Genomic DNA, 18127 nt, shown 5'->3' with positions numbered 1-18127 from the left:
TTAGGGACTTTATTGTTGGGAGTGGAATCTGTGCGTGTGAGGTGACTCACACTGGCTTTGCTGTCGTATCATCGGGGTCCCACTCACTCTCTAGACTAAAAGATAGTTTTCAGATGTAAATAACTCTTTTTTTTTTTGAAATTAACATTTTTCCTCAAAATATTTATAAATTACTGAGCCAAATTATGGAGAAAAAAGAAATATGTATCAGTGTCGTCTGCACTGAGGGACACCAATAAGCACTTTAGCTTTAATTTACTTGTAAGTTAAAATATTGCCTTAGTTCTCTTCAGATAAAGAAAGAAAACTTCACATATTCCTGGAATTTTAAAGTGAATCCAAGCATATATTAATTTTTATCTATTTAACATAACAAATTAGAGATTAAATCAACTGTATTTTCTTTGATAAATGAATTACTAAAGTAAAAAATATATAAATTGATTTTATTCTTTAGCATTAGGAAGAAGGCAATAATAATTATGATTGTATTCAATGATTTAGTGCACATGAACTTTTTAGGTAGTTGGAAAATCTGCTACCACTGTCTATTATAAATTTGCTGTTGGACTTTAACACAGTAATAAAATCATATAATTCCTATGGTTAGGAATAATTCAGATGCACTCCTGGTACATGGAGAAGTAAATGGGAAAAATTTTTTTCTATAAGAAGTGATTTTTGAAAATAGTGATATACAGCACAATTAATCCAGGCTTCAATAAACTGTCTACTTTTGGGATGAAGAGGGTAAATAAAAATTAGATGTTTTTTAGAATAAGGCAGACACATGCACACTGAAGGCAACTTATTCACTGCCTACTGTCTTCCTGATAGGTTGACAGAATTATCAATGTAAAATTTTGTGTGCATGTGTTTGGCTGGAAGAGGAACTACAATGGAGTTATCTGATGCTTTGGGGTTCTCTGTTCTTGTTTTGGACTAGACAAGAAAACAGCTGTTTCTGAATACAACTGGAGTATGCAGTTTAGTTAGGAAGCCAGCTCTTTTGAATTAACCCAGCCTGCTCTTACTGACTTCATATGCTAAGCAAAATACTGAAAATAACTAAAATACTTTTCTCAAATGAAGAGATGAGCTATAATGGATATTTTAATAATTATCTTGGAATAGAAAAACTAATAACTATTATTCATTTAATAAGTTTTTAGAGAAAGACATAAATAAAACATCACAGTTAATTTCTTCACATTCACAGAAATAATCTAACATTCTTGTGCGTAATTATTACTATACACCTGGCATTTATACAAAAACATAATTGGTTGTGTTAACACTGAAAAATTTACTGAAGGTAGAAAGTACTCTTCTACCATGGGTTTCATTTTTTAGAAATTAAAAAAAGAAGAAAACCAAGCATTTTCAGAAATTTAAAAAAAAACCTGGGCATTTTAGGTATTAAGAAAAAGACAATAGGGCATTTCAGTACCTTGAAACTATGAAAAGAATAGAATTGTCTGTGCTAATAAGAACAGATATCCAACATATACAAAAATAAACTCATAATGAATTAAAGACTTAAAGGTAAGCCTTGAAACCATAAAAGGCCTGGAAGAGAACACAGGCAGTAAACACTTTGACATGGGTCTTAGCAATATTTTTTGGATCTGTCTTCTCAGGCAACAAAAACAATAATTAACAAATGGTACTACATCTCACTAAAAAGCTTTTGCACAGTGAAGGAAACCATTAACAAAATGAAACGGCAACCTACTGAAAGGGAGTTGATAATTTGCAAGTGATATATCTGATAGGGGTTAATATTCAAAATAATGTATGCAGCTTAATATCTAACAAACAATCCAACTGAAAAATGGGCAGAGGATCTGCACAGACATATTTTCAAAGAAAACATACAGATGGCCAACAGGTACATGAAAAGATACTCAACATCAGTAATCATCAGGAAAATGCAAATCAAAATCATAATGAGATATCACCTCACACCTGTCAGAATGGCTATCCTCAAAAAGACCAAAAATAACAAGTGTTGGCAAGGATGTGGAGAAAAGGGAACCTTTATGCACTGTTGGTGGGAATGTAAATTTGTACAGCCACTGTGGAAAACCAGTATGGAGGTTCCTTAAAAAATTAAAAATAGAACTGCCATATAATGCAGCAATTCCACTTTTGGGTATTTACCCAAAGAAAACACAAATTTGAAAAGACGTATGCACCCCTATGTTCACTGCAGCGTTATTTACAAGAGCCAAGATACGAAGCAAGCTAAGTGTCCATTGATAGATGAATGGTTAAAGATGATGTGGTATATATACAATGGACTATTACCCAGCCATAAAAAAACAAATGTTGCCATTTGTGAAAACATGGATGGATCTAGAGGGTATTATGCTAAGTGAAATAAGTCAGACAGAGAAAGAGAAATATCCTATGATTTCACTTACATGTGGGATCTAAAAAACAAATGAACAAACAAAACGAACCAAAAACAGACTCATAGATACAGAGAACAAACTGGTGATTGCCAGTGGGGAGGGGAATGAGGGATTAGGCGAAATAGGTGAAGGGGATTAAGAGGTACAAACTTCCAGTTATGAAATAAATAAGTTACAGGGATGTAATATACAGCATAAGAAATACAGTCAACAACACTGTAATAATTTTGCATAGTGACAGATGGTTACTAGATTTACTGTGGTGATCATAATGTATTTAAATGCTGAATCACTATGTTGCACACCTGAAACTAATATTGTATGTCAACTATACTTCAAAAGATTAAAAAAAGATGTCCAAGATATATTGGCGAAATAAAAATATTAAGTATGATCACAGTTTCATCAAAACAAAGAACAGACATGAATAGACATGTATGTATACATATGCAGACAACATTTTTAACAGGATATGCAAGAAACAGAGTAAACATGAATATTAGCAGGACAGAGGAGTTTTATTTTTCATTTACACTATTCTTTATTGTTTGGATTTTTAAAACTATGAGTTTTAAAATATATAAAAGTAATATAAAAGTATATAAAATATAAAAAAGTATAATATATAAAAGTAATATAAAAGTATATTACTTTTACCTAGAGAAATGGAAATAAAAACAAAAATAAACAAGTGGGACCTAATGAAACTTAAAAGCTTTTGCACAGCAAAGGATACCATAAACAAGATGAAAAGACAACCCTCAGAATGCGACAAAATATTTGCAAATGAAGCAACTGACAAAGGATTAATCTTCAAAATTTACAAGCAGCTCATGCAGCTCAATATCAAAAAACCAACAGCCCAATCCAAAAATGGGCAGAAGACCTAAACAGACATTTCTCCAAAGAAGATATACAGATTGCCAACAAACACATGAAAGAATGGTCAACATCATTAATCATTAGAGAAATGCAAATCAAAACTACAATGAGGTATCACCTCACACCAGTCAGAATGGCCATCATCAAAAAATCTACAAACACTAAATGCTGGAGAGGGTGTGGAGAAAAGGGAACCCTCTTGCACTGTTGGTGGGAATGTAAACTGATACAGCCACTATGGAGAACAGTATGGAGGTTCCTTAAAAAACTAAAAATAGAACTACCATACAACCCAGCAATCCCACTACTGGGCATATACCCTGAGAAAACCATAATTCAAAAAGAGTCATGCACCACAATGTTCATTGCAGCTCTATTTACAATAGCCAGGACATGGAAGCAACCTAAGTGTCCATCGACAGATGAATGGATAAAGAAGATGTGGCACATATATACAATGGACTATTACTCAGCCATAAAAAGAAACGAAATTGAGTGATTTGTAGTGAGGTGGATGACCCTAGAGACTGTCATACAGAGTGAAGTAAGTCAGAAAGAGAAAAACAAATACCGTATGCTAACCCATATATATGGAATCTAAAAAAAAAAAAAAAAAAAAAAAAAAAAGGTTCTGAAGAACCTAGGGGCAGGACAGGAATAAAGACGCAGACGTAGAGAATGGACTTGAGGACACAGGAGGGGGAAGGGTAAGCTGGGACGAAGTGAGAGAGTGGCATGGACATATATACACTACCAAATGTAAAATCGATAGCTAGTGGGAAGCAGCAGCATAGCACAGGGAGATAAGCTCGGTGCTTTGTGACCACCTACAGGGGTGGGATAGGGAGGGTTGGAGGGAGACGCAAGAGGGAGGAGATATGGGGATATATATAAATGTATAGCTGATTCAATTTGTTACAAAGCAGAAACTAACACACCATTGTAAAGCAATTATACTCCAATGAAGGAAAAAAAAAGTATATTACTTTTATAGTGTAAATCCTCAAATTAAAATTTTTATACAAGGAACTTTAACGACAATTTTCCTCCCCAAATAGATGAATGCTACAGATTAATGCTTAGGCTATCAAAAATAAAGAGCCTAAAAAAGAAATGGTCCACGATACAAACACAAATAAACTAAGACTGTCAGCACTTCTTTTTTCCCAAACCTTCTGAGTTTCTTTCCTCCCTGATAGCAGCAATATTCTTCCTTTTATGAGATGCAAATTTACAGCACACTGTGATAAAAATGTTCTGGAATGAGCTTGAGGAAAACGTTCTCCTATACCCTTGTGGTACAGGTTAATTTGTCTGGGGATTCTCTAGCCAATTGTGGAGAGTAACGAACAAGGCCTGTCCCCTCTTCTTGCAGTGGAGAAGCCAAATGCTGCCGTCACCCGCTAACACTTCAATGACCCAGATGAAATGTTAGAAGGTACCTGGTACATTTAGCGACAGAACAGGTGTGTCCCACTTGGAAGGACTTAGAAGATTCAGCAGCTGCCAAAAGGTATAATTTTACTTCTTATTCTATAGTTTGAATAGAAATAATTTAAAAAAGAAAAAAAAAAAAAACTACTGAGGAGGTTTCTTTCCTTTTTTCCTTAAGAAGTATAGACAATACAATTCTAAAGACTTCCACATGAAGAAAGGGTACAATGAAACAAACATAAAACATGGACGTAAAAAAGCAAAACGTGGCTGGCTGTGCAGGTAACAGCTGTCTGCCTGTGTTGCTGACTAGGTGGTAGAGGAAAAAGGGCACCAGCCTGAGAGCATGGAGGCCGAGCTCCAACCAGGAGGGTCATTCTGAACAAACCCCTTATAACCTTCCTGGATCTACCTTGATTTCCTCATCTACAAAGTGAAGGAGTTGACTAGAATCACCAGTGTTGATCTCTAAGGTTCCTTCCATGTCATCAGTTCTATAATTCTACGAACTTAGGACCCACCCCTCCCACGCCCCAATTCTAGTCACTTATCACAGATCACTTTTCATGCCCTTCTTTTTTTTAAAAAAAAAAAAAACTTATATATGATAATAAAAATAAAACTTGCACATGAAATTAAACATCTGATGGAATTTGTGGTAGGTTTATAAGGCAGGATCTTGATAAAAATCAAACCATAACATATTCTGATAAAGAAACTAAACTGAAGAAATACAACTATGCCAGGTGCTAAGGAAGCCCAGTTACACATTTCTCAAGGGCTGGCTGTTTGTGTCATGACTCACAGTGTACCCAAGGCATTTTGGTTACCTGGGATGACATTAACATTTCCCAGGGACTTCTTACCTACATGTAGGTCATTCTTTACACTTTCTCCCACAGGGAAGTAAAACACTGTCTAACTATACATGTGGTACATTCCACATGTAAAGATAAATACATATATGTAAGATACTATTTTAACACATGGATTCAGATAAAGCAGATCAAATCATGTTCTTCAACAAAAGAAATCCTTGCATCTTAAACCTTAAAGCCTTATTCGAGCTCCATCTTCTCCATGAGAACTTTTCTACTTCCTTCCCTAAATGTATTCTTATCCTCTGCAACTTCCTTGCTTTACCTATTTTATGTTTTTAAATGTTTTACTTGCATATCTACAAGTTCTTTGAGATCTATTAGAATTAGGGTTTGGGCAGCAGTGGGATAGCCTGAAGCAGACCTCAAGGGTCAAGTTGGATATCTGAAGAATTGTCTGTTGGGATATGAATATAAAGATCTATTTCAAGCATGGAGATCAGTCTGTGAGAAGAAAAGGCACAGAGAAGTAAAAAATCAATTACAGTCTAAACTAAGACTATGATGCAGCGAGTTCTGCTAAGTAGAGCAGTGGCACAGGCAGTGAGAACTGGGGAGTCTTAGAAGCAGGTAAGAGGTTTCCATCCATAGGAACACAGGCATGTCAGGAAGAGGCAGCCAGAAAGACACTGACAGAGTTCCTTGTATCTCCTCTGGCTGCGGCAGAATTAGCTCAAGGCTGTTAGACAGGAACATACAAAGGTGGGGGACAGGTAACCCTAATTTCAAAGGTCAGCATGATGCAGAGTTGGGAATACCAGTAAGCCAGTAAGCCACTACAAGTAAAGGTTGTGTCTTTCATAGCATCTCACACAGTTCCTGACATAGACTACAAATCTTGTTAGTTGTCACAATGACTCTATGCCGATGTTATAAATGTTTTCATTGCATTATATGTCTTTAGGTTAAATTTATATTAGCATCTTCCTAAATTCTTAAATCTGGTGAATTCCAAACAATGGATACTATTACACACGTGACATTTGCCCACAGCGAAATTTCATGCCAGTCCTTTCAACTGTATCCCTTGTAGTCCCATACTGTTATAGGCAACCATCACCATAAATCCTTGCTGGATTTGAAACTGGAGTTTACCAAGAATTGTTTTTGTTTCAGTTCTTTGCAGCATAAGCTGTTCATTCACACATAACCCAACCGTGAACCACGGGGGCTGGAATTAATACTGGCCTCCTCTTAGCTCTCCGCTGCTGATTTTAGGCTAATATACTTTAACAGTGCTCCTCCTTGGGTGCCTTGACGTTGGCTATAACACCCTCTATTTATCTTTGCAGCTGTTACCTTTGGACCTTGTGGTCACTCTAACACAATTGTTCTCAATGCTGGCTGTACATTACAATCACCTGGAAAGCTTTTGCAATCTACCCATGCCAAGGTCCCATTCCAGCCCACTTAAATCAATTTGTGGGTGTGGAGACAGGCATTTATTTATTTATTTTTAAAAATTTCTCATGTGACTTCAATGTGAAGCCAAGGTTGAGACATCTGCTCTAACACAAGAATTAAGAACTTCAGCTCCTGGTTCACCTGTGTCCTCTTCATCCCAACTCTTGCAGCCATCCTCGAATTTTAATGTCCAAGAGAACAACCTGCCCGATACTCTGGGTCCTAATTCCTTGACCAGCTCAATTCTAATAACATGTCCTTTGATTTCACTCCAGCTCTTATACACAACTCTGTGGATTTACCATAACTTTGGGCTGCTTGACATCTGATACATAATATTAAATAAGCAAAAGAATTTCTGGTTTTACAGAAAATTTTTTTTTTTTTTTGGAACCAAGCAAATAAACCACTTTATTTTCAGCTAGTGGGAGAAAAACCTGGAATTACAGGAGAGCTCCCATTGCAGCAGTTCACACCGTCGTGAAAAGTTGGCTTACAAAGTCCTTTAATGAGTTCCTGCCTTCTTGATCTGCATAGTACATCGGTATCTTCTCCACAGACGGGAAGGTAATCATGGCTCCTCTTCTCCAAAAAATTAGGTTTAAGTTAATGGTATGACTTAAGGAGCTCAAGCCCGTCTAGCTTTATCTGGCTTTACAGGCCGTAGCTCCAATTTGTTAACTGCTTTCCTGTTTGACACTTTCCTGCTGCCACTGGGGCGTGGGTGGCTTGCTGCAGCCTTGCAGAGAACCCTGCTTTCTAAGTCTGCCGGTCTTCTCCCAATTGCACGTCCTTTCTGGTCCGGGTGACCCTCCATGGTGTGTCACTCCAGTGACTGTCTGACCAGTGCTACTGAGCCTCTCATCCTCTTCTTCCCCATCACCACCCCCCCCAACAGCTCCAGTTATGCATCCGACTAAATCTGCCTTCTCCACTGCTAGGCCCTAGATGCTAAGCGCTACTGAGGAAAAACCCAACTGCACGTTCAATCCAGAATGACGTCACCTGGATTTTTATGGCATCCAAATAGCAGCTCCCAGAACTACTCAGGAATCTCCTTATATGTCCCCCATAATCCCCTGCTCCTGCTGTCCTTACAGGTATTCTAACAGTCACTACTCTTCTTCCTATCTCACTCCTATGACCCTCACATTTGAAGTGAACCTTCCTTTCAGTTTTGGAGAACATGAAGATATCCTCAATTTCGAGACTTCCATGCTATCAACTTACCTGCATCCTCTTCCACATTTACCTGTCTCGGCGGGGGGGTGATGCTCTATGCTCAACACAGCCAGACAATGCAATCCTTCGCTGAGGGGGCTGTCCTGGGCATTCTAGGATGTTTAGCAACATCTGTGACCTCTACCCATTAGACGCCAGTAGTACCCCTCTCCTTGCAGATATTTGCAAAAATTTCTCCAGGCATTGTCAAATGTCTCCTGCGCGACAAAGTCACCCTCAGTGGAGAACCACTGCTCTAAGCCAAGACTAATCTATCAACCTGTCTTCCCAATAAAAACCTCCTGCTTTCTCTAAGATCCATGTGTGCTTTCTTTATCTACCTTCAACCTGAACCTGTCCTACTGGCTTTGACTCCTTAGGGTATCATTTTATGTCATTCCAATATTTAAAAAGTCATTCCTGGAACCAGGTCTCCCTCCAGCCACTGCTTGACTTTTTTTTTTTTTCCTTCAAGTGAAGAGGCTCTGGGAATGACTTCCATGAGTTCGCTTGCTGAGGCCCATTCTACTCTTCGATCCTTCTCATACTAGTATGAATCCATGACACTAGTGCAAAGGTGCCAGGATCCTCCTGATGACCACATGCTGAGACCCTAACTAACTGCCTGTTTCTGACACTCCTGACTGTACCCTCCTTGAACCTCTATTTTCCCCTGGCTTCCAGGCCACTTCTTTCCTTCCCCTTTGATTACTCTTTCTTAATCTTCTTCCCTTCACCTGACTGTCCCTTAGATATTGAATACCAGTTAAGTGTTCAACTGGGATTCTGTCCTTGGCCGCCTCCTCTCAGAACTCTTTCTCCTGTGCTATCTCCTTCATTACAAGCTTCAACTTTCCTGATATAATACAAATGGATACATTAGCTCCTCCCATTTTATTCTGAAGCCCTATGTTCTCTCAAATTCCAATCCTGAATTTCTGGCCCCCTAGTGAATATTTCTACCTGGGAGCCCTACAGACACCACTAACAAATCAAGATATCTAAAACAACTTATCACATCCTCCTCCCACCATTCCCTGTCTCTATCTCCCCAAATCTTCCTTGCTCTTTTATTATTTCTGTGGTACCATATCCATGCAGTTGTATAATAAAGTCAGGGCCCTTAGCACAAGCCTAGATTCCAACTTCACTAATCGTATACAATCAATCACAAAATCCTGTCAATTTTACCTTATGACCCCTATCCTCCACATCTGCACTAGTTCAGGCTTTTGTATTTTATTTCAATGGATTCCTAACCAATTTCCCTGCCCCAGGTCTCAGCTACCTCTAACTCAACCACCGTGCTACCACTAGAATGGTATTTTCATCCTGTAAATCTGTACATGTCACTCCCCGGGTTACCATCTCCGGGGATCCCCTCTCTCTGAAGGCTACAGTCTAAGCATCTGAGCAGAGCACACTAGGCCTGGCTCCTGTATTTCTCTTATCCTTCTTTCCATCAGACCCCATGCTCCCCAAACACAACCATCTTACACCACACCCTACTCAAGTTATTCCCTTTGCCAGAATGTTTTTTCCTATGATCATTTACCTAACACATACTTTTTCATCCTATAAGCCTCAGCTCAAGCCTGACCTCCTCTGAGAACTCTTCCTGGACTCCCCAGGGAAGATTTAGAATGTTTCTTCCTGTGTGTGTCCAAAGCATCATGCACAGATCTTCATGACAGTTCCTACCATATTCTGCTGGAATCACCTGCTTGTAGGAGTCTCACCTACCAGCCTGTAGGCTCCTCAAGGGCAGGTGCATTGACTACTCAGTCTTGTTTCAGTGAGGACTAATAGCGTGCTTAGCATGGAAGTAAGAACTCAACAAATACAGAATGAATGGCAGGATGATACATGACAGGTTCAACTGTCAAAAAACTCTATCACAACATGGTATTTGTTAAAAAAAAAAAATATATGTGTGTGTATATATATATATATATATATATATATATATATATATATATACATATATATATACACCCACATATATATGCCTGCTAGTTCATGGAGTCAAAAATAACTGAAGTTATTCAGTCTAAGGCAAGAGCTAATGTCACATAATAAAATAAGTTAAATAAGGTAGTATATATGGTGGTACAGTGCTTATAAACTTTTCTACCAAAGCACTACCAACATCAGAATTCTGCCTGATATCCTTAAGGGAGCTGATGGCACAGGGTGAAAAAACATGACATTTCTCTGGCTAATAATAGATCCGTATTTATTTTAACCTGAAAGCATTTAAAATTCGTAGCAAGTAAGAGGAATGATCCAGGAAGATAGGACATCTTTAGTCTATGAGCCCCAGTCATTGTTAGCATAAATGTGGACCCCTCAGGTGGGGCTGAGGACAGTGTCAGTATCACAGTTACAGAAACGTGGAGAGTGGAAATAGTGTCACACTTAAAGTCACAAGTTCTACTTTGGGTTCTCGTCCCATCACTTGGGCTGTGACTTGGGGTTTATTTTCATCTCTCTGAGCCTCCTCAGTTTCCTTATCTGGAAAATGGCTATAATAACATTTGCCTTATATATTTCAAAATGTTGGTGCCAACATTAGAAGAAATAATAATGTAAACAATGAAGGATATAAACATGAAAAATAAAGTAATATTTCACCCAGAGAGAGTGAAAATCAAAGTACATGGACTACATAGTCTTGCAAACATTTACCTTTTGTGGAGCTGAAAAAGCTTTTTCCATTTTGGCTTTTTCCTTAGGGGTTAAAGGAGGGGATCGCTCCTTTACCTCTGGAGGCTGTTCTCGATAGAGTGCTGGAATTGAACAAAGAATTCATGCAATCAAATCGAGGAGCACCGTTTCACGGGGCAAAACAGCAATGGGGGGCAGACAGGAAACTAAACACACTGATATTCACACTTCCTTGGTGTAACAATAAGCTACCCAGAACTTATTGTTAAGGCGATTTGTAGTCTTACACATTCCTTATCCAAAGAACACAACTTATGATTGGCAAGTTTTGATCAGCAGGATTTCAGAAATGCAGAAAGTGTCATTTTCACTTACTATGTAAGTGGTCATGCAGATGCTTATTTTATCTTAATACACATTTACCAAGAACCTGCTATATGCAGGGTCATCAGCTAGGTACCGCTGGAGGAGATACGAAGATGACCAAAGACAGTCTTTGCTCTCAAGGAGCTTACAATCTGGTCAGAGACAGATATGTTCACAATTAACTGTAATATAAAACAGACTGTGATATTATTCTGAAGAGAGATAACAACAAAGACAAGTTCTGATGTGGGGATAGCAAATGCTTAACAGAAAAAGTGGTAGGTGTGTCAGACTGAAAAATAGGGAGGATTTTGCCAGGCGGAGGTGTGGATAAAGGATAATTTGTGAAGATGGTATGAAACAAGTAAGCACAGGGCTGGGACTATACATGACACAGGATCCACTCAGTGTTGGATCTAAGATTCTTATAAGATTATAATCTGTATAATCTACTTAATCTACACGTGGTGTTGAATCTAAAAAGTTATGTGGGAATTTTAAAGGGCTAAAAAGGAAATCTGTTTTGGTTAAATGACTTGGGCAACTCTGAATTGAGAGAAAGTGATAAAATACACCTGATCAAAATTCTAAAATTATGAGCTACATTAATGGGCTTTGTGTGTGGGCGGATTTTATCATTGGGTTTCTTTATCTCTTACTGGAAATGTTAGATGTGATTAAGGAAATTGATCAAGTTTTCCTTTCCAGTGGCTTAAGATACAAAGGGAATGTCCTTTGTGATAACAGGGTACCAATGTCTTCTATTGTGTCATTCTCTTAAAGGACATGGCTGTCAATTGAACAGCTGATAGAGATTATGTATGTATGTATAGTATGTACACACACACAGACACACACAGTCCCTTAGATCATTTGCTTTGCATATCTGGCTTCAGATAAAGATAAAGGACAATTTCTCCTACTATTTTCAGAGCGGAATATGCTGCTGACAGTCATTTTTTCTCTAATGTTAAAACTGGGAAGGTGAGTTTTTGTTAAATTCCGATAAAAAGTAGGATAAAAGGAGAGGAAAAGAACCCCTGATGAACTGAGAATTTGATCGTATTCTCAGGTTTTCTGAAAAATTTTTGTTTGTTCTGGCTTTTGCAAAAGCTTTTTCAACAAGCAGTGACTGATGCCAAAAGAAACCATCAATTATTCTGGGGTACAATAAGGAGTTACGGCAACTGAAGGATGGCCACCGCCTGAGACACGGAATTGATTTCTGTACTCGGCCACCAACCATGGTCACTGCAGTATGCTTCAGAAGTCCCACTTTGGTTCTTATGGAAGAAAACCAAATTTTATTGAATCTTTAATCCCCTGTGGATCAAACATCTATAGCCTCTCAATATTTGCAAGCCTAAGAGGTAATTTCTGCAAACTAACTAGATTCTAAAGTTAGCACATAACACCATTTCGCCTGGAAATACACAATCTTTTTATACTGTCAAGTTTCCACTTGTATCTGAAAGAAACAACAGATTGTAATATCTAGTTAAAATGACAGATATACTCCAGAGTGACTAAGACTGTGCAGGCAGCTCTTGATTTAAAAACAGAAGCTACCGCTGCAGAACTCCAGCTGCTGGTCCTGAGAGAAGCCGTCACTGGGAGGGGAGGCAAGCAGCCTGGATATCTGAGATGACCTGGATGTGAGAAGTGCTGCGTTTTCGGGAGATGACTGGGAATTAACCTGTCCCCAAATTTCTTCCTTCCACACTGCCTTAACTTTTCTCCAGTCTGCATCCTCCTTTAAACATAAAACTATACCTCAGATAGAGTTTAAGAGCTATTAGTCATTTACCGCTCAGAGAATAAAACCATGGCACAGAGGAAATTAAGAATTTTGTTATGAGAGAGAAAGAAGTGGGTAATTTTCGAGACACTTAGCGCTTTGGAGGGGAGTCTGCTGAAAGCGGCAGATAAGCTGGGGAAGGAGCTGCAGTGAGATCTAGAGCTCTTGGGGAGGGAGCCCTGGGAAGGGCCGGGTGCAGACCTGGAAGGTGGCACAAGAGAAATAATTTTATCTGGGCCTGGCCCAGCACCCAGGATTCATGGAAGAAATTCTTTCTCCTTTTCTTCATCTCTTTTCCCTTCAAAGTTCAGAACTTAGGTTAGAAATCAATCGTATTTTTGTTCAACCATAGTTTGGGTTGAATGGGGTTTCAGAGCCTAGCCTGAAAACCAACTACTACTTATAATAATTACTTTGCAGAAACAAAAGACTTAACAATAAACATTCAAAACGTAGCGTGTTCTCAAGGCTGCCTCTACTATATTTTTAAATCGGAACTATACGATTTTAGTGTTTCTGGAAGAAAGCTTAGAGATGATGGAGCTCAGCGCCCTCGTTCCATGGGAGGAAACGGAGGCATATCAGTATTAGTTGTCAAGCTAGGATTAGCAGTCAGTTCTCCTGGCCGCTGGGCATCGTGCTTTTCCTACCACACACCAAGTTAACGGCTGATGGGAAGCGTTCTTCTGAAGAAGCACTACTATGCTCCTCCTCTTTCTTCAGTCTTTGAACTCTTTTATTTTCAGACTCTCTGTGTTAGTTCTATTTTCTCCTCTCAAGGCCTGGAAGCAAATCTACAGCTTTCAGAAACTCAGATTTAGAATTTCTTCTCGAGCTCCTTTCTTTTTCCTTTCACAAATGAGGGCTTAATTTACTTGAGAATGGAACAATCTATTGCAGTTTTCTTTGAGCAGGTACCAGCTAGGCCTGGGGAAACAAGGTAAAAAGAATGGGAGTTGGGAGCTGGAGGTTCTTAGGTGCCTGTCAACTGAGGAGTCTCTGTGGCAAGAGGAGCGGTGACGTCAGTGTGTGAGCATCAGGTGGCGGGGAAAAGGGGCTGAAGAAGGGTGGTAGCTAGACGGGCAGGTCCCCTGGGATGGGAAGTCCATGAAGCAGATATTCCAATCTCAGAATGTAACAGCTGTTGAGTGTACTAATGCCCCCCTCCCCTTTTATTTTTTTGCAGCATGAGAATGAAGAGCAATACCCATCGGTAAATGTATGCAAAAGTAACAAGACAGCAAGTTAAAGCGTAGAAAATGATAAAATCTTGGACTATCAGTTATACCATATTAGTAAACCAGGAAGGGAGCATAAAACTTACTTTCACTAGCCACATGATTAGCTGGAAAATAACCTTCCTGCCCCTTTCCTCTGCTGCCATACCACCAGTCTTCATTATCTTTGAAAAACACTCGGATAATGTCTCCGCGATGGATGGTTAGTTCATCTGATCGATTCGCTGTGTAGTCATAAAGGGCCACTACCTAAGAGAGAGATAAGACCACCACAGCTTTATCACAACTGTACCACAGAGAAAACCCCCAACATTCACTTCCTCTTGCAGAAGAGCAGCTGAAACCAAAGCAGTACTTTGGTGAGTCTGAGGCTGTCTCAAGGTTTGCTAATGGGATCAGGGGTGGTGGGAACACAGCAGGAGAAGCAAGATAAAAGACTGTGGGATTGAGAAATGGTTAAGATCATTCAATACACTAAGATTAGCTTCAAAATAGCAGATGTTAATTTTTTTTAAAGTAAATTACTTGTGAGGCAAATAAAAAAAAGCTCACACATCATTCACTTTCTTAGAATTGTTTCATTCTACCTTTGGTCCCATTCCCTGTGCTAAGCAGACACATCTGAAAAAAAAAAAAAAAATTCTCCAGAACGTCGACACTTTTACAAAAAGGAAACATTCAATGGAACAACCAGTTTACATAATTTCATTGTGATCACTTGGGTTTATTGTTAATGTCTCTTTTTGAGATGTATTTCTATACAAATACCATTTTTGGGGTGTTTTATATGAATAATCTAAATCTTCCCCTACCTTTAAAAATACCTTTATAAGCTTATACAAATTTAAGAGGAAAAACCCTTCTATGAGAATCATCTTTCTCTGTTTTGTTACAGTAGTGACTATATATATTTTTTCTTTTGAAAAACCAAATTCAAAATGAATGGCTGCACAGGAATCTACAAACCCTTTACAGCAGTTACAAGAAGGAAGCAGACCTCAACCCATTTTAGACGTGATGCAGTGTATAAAGTAGGACATAATACACACACTAAAGAATAAACTACTTCTACTTTTTTTCCTATGTAAGTGGAATTTGAAAATTTACAGGTTATACAACTACGTACGTAATGGAAAATTATCATTGCAGTCCTCTGCATTTAGGCTGAGCACTGATTTATTCACTTAACAAGTATTTACTGAAATCCTAATGTACCTGGTACTGTGTTAGGGACTGAACATACAGTGATAAACAGGATAATTTCTAGAAGGGGTACCTTGCTTAGGCTTTGCAGGAGAATGAAGGATAATCAGGAAATAGCCAGCTGAAGAGATGGAAAGTGTGTCTCAGGCAGACTGCACCCCATGTGTGAGAGTCCAGGGAAGAGAAACCCCAAATAGCTCAATATGGTGGGAGCCTGGCATTAGAGGTAAGAGTCTAGATAGAAGGTGGGAGAAGCTGAGGCTTCAAGAGTCAGTAGGCGCCAGATCATACATGCTGAAAGGTTCAGACTCAGAATATGGGCAACGGGAAGCAAGGAATTCCATAACAGTTCTCAAAACTCTTTGTGGTGCCTTGAAATTAATTTAAAATCTTTATTAACACATTAACCAGAAGACTTTAATGGATAAATCTGGAATTAACTGCTGCCACTATACAATATAAGGGCAGTAATGATAATTTAATTTCAGTGGTAAAAATACAACTCTTATTGCTCTGCTTAGCACAGCCCCTAGTTTGCAACATGCTATGCAGGACGTTGTTTAAAATTTACAAATCTTTTATAACTCTCAGTATATCGATGCCAACTCACTTATGTAAAAGTGGAACTTTTAATTTTTCCCCTGCATTCTTCCTTCTCCAAACCTCTTCTCCTGTATTCTCCTGCATGGCACTATCACAGAACAGGAAAGCCAATAAAAATGTTCTGAGCGCCTGCCATGTTCTGGGTCCCTTGCTAGTTGCTTATGTGAGTTATCTTACTCAACCTTTGTGACAATCCTGTGAGGGCAGAAATTCTTATTTCAGTTTTACAAATGAGAAATTTGATACACAGAGAAATCTAGTAACTTGTCTAAAGTAAACTACTAAGTGGTAGAATCAGGATTTAAACTCGTGTTTTTTTTCTTTCATTTTTTTTTTTTTTTTTAAATGAAATACATTTATAGGCCATCTTTACCTAGGATCAAACATGGGAAAGAAGCAGCAGAGAGGAAGGGAGGAGGGACAGGAGATCCTAATCACTCATGAAAGATAAGACACATTTTTGGACAGCAGAACTTGGGCAGCTGGCTGTGCTGAGAAGATTAGCTCCCCTGGGTCACCTGCAGGCCCCACTGCGCCCCTTTCCTGACACCTGAAACCCAGTCCGAGAACCTGCGTGGGGATTTGTTCCCACTGTTCTCCATCCTGGTGTTCCTATAAAAAGAGGAAGAGATACCAGGAGCATACGTGCACAGAGAAAAAGGCCGCTTGAGGACACAGCGAGAAGGTGACTGTCTGCATGGCAAGGAAAGAGGCCTCAGAAGGAACCAACCTGGCCGGATACTTGATCTTGGACTTCCAGCCTCTAGAACTGTGAGCAAACAAACTTCTGTTGTTTAAGTCACCCGGTCTATGGTATTTTGTTACAGCAGACCTGTCAGACCAATACATAATAGAGCTTCACAACCTGATGGTGTCAGGTGAATCACGTGTTACCAGCCTCTTACGGTACTGCAAATGGGCAATGCCTCACTTGCATCCATCTTAGGTCCTTCCCGGCTTACAGTACTGTGTTCTACACTCTCATAATGCTATCTCCTGATGTAGAAATAATGTCCTTGTCACCAAACTCCACAACTACCATCCTTAGGAGGGAGACTACACCCCCCCAAAGCAGTCTTGCTTTGTCACCATCACACCATTACTGACATTTAGGCGCAAAACAGCTTCACAATGAGGAGTCAGCGTGTTTCACGTGCCAACAGCCCACAGGTTGGCGGCAGTGGAGCTGTGACCATTCTCTCGTCATACTGAAGGCACGTGACAAAATCCACACGGCTCATGAGAATCTGCTGGTATTCCAGTGTGTGTTTTTATCGAAATGTTCTCATCATTTGAAGACCATTACTCTCTTCTGAGCATCACAGTACACACAGTAAACTTTGCTTGTTTTATTTTGGTAGTGGATTTTGCATAAGTCACGTCTTCCCCGTCTCCAATTAGATTTCATTGTCATCTCGCTGTTTTAGGATAAAGTAAAGCTCCATTGGGAGCTTTATTCCCCAAGTGTTGGAAGACACAGTCCCATGCAGAGGTTTGTTTTGAATTAATACCATTTCTCTTTTCCCCTTATTTTGGTAGGTTTTGTCACAGAAAATCTGTTTTGACCATTCTCTTGAGAAGTACCTTCTACAATGTACCATTCTGTGCACACGGTGTCTGGCACGTAGGTATGACGGAATATCCTCAGTACTATGATCCAAATCTTGAGCTGACAGGGTGGTTATGAAATCTTTCAGTAATCTTTCTTTTTAGACATAAGTTTAAAAATATGTGTTTATGTGCCCATGTGCATATAACGGTAATGATAGGTCTGGGAAATCAAATGTTCCACAAAATCCACTTGGTCACATTTGACCACTAGTCACATATTTGAAACAGAGTTCCTTTCTTTTCTCAAAGCTTGCCGAGTTGCTTGGGCACAGTCATTCATGGTGGAAGTGCCACTGGCAAGCTTTTTTTTTTTTTTGACATAGTTTTCAGTCTTCATAGCAGTGCTTGCCAGATACTATTTCTTGGTTTAAGCAGAGTCTGCCAGGCTGTTATAAGACATTTAGG

At 39.1% G+C, this 18127-nt stretch overlaps 1 protein-coding gene across 4 annotated transcripts in view; it reads right to left on the bottom strand.

Annotated features, from left to right (window-relative positions):
- The window catches only part of AHI1 (Abelson helper integration site 1), a 203435-nt gene that overhangs the window by 39051 nt on the left and 146257 nt on the right, over positions 1-18127 (bottom strand). For 3 of the 4 annotated variants that reach the window (XM_061206760.1, XM_061206762.1, XM_061206761.1), the window contains 2 exons: positions 14392-14554; positions 10925-11025 (listed from right to left, as the gene is read on the bottom strand). In XM_061206760.1, the coding sequence (XP_061062743.1) occupies positions 10925-11025; positions 14392-14554 (264 nt within the window). Of the gene's footprint in view, positions 1-10924; positions 11026-14391; positions 14555-18127 lie in introns of those variants that run through there. The other variant, XM_061206763.1, reaches the window with a different exon arrangement.

Source organism: Eubalaena glacialis, chromosome 12 (genome assembly GCF_028564815.1).
Source record: "Eubalaena glacialis isolate mEubGla1 chromosome 12, mEubGla1.1.hap2.+ XY, whole genome shotgun sequence".
NCBI lineage: Eukaryota > Metazoa > Chordata > Mammalia > Artiodactyla > Balaenidae > Eubalaena > Eubalaena glacialis.
The sequence above is the reverse complement of the archived record's forward strand: the minus strand, read 5'-3'. Positions and strand labels throughout refer to the sequence as shown.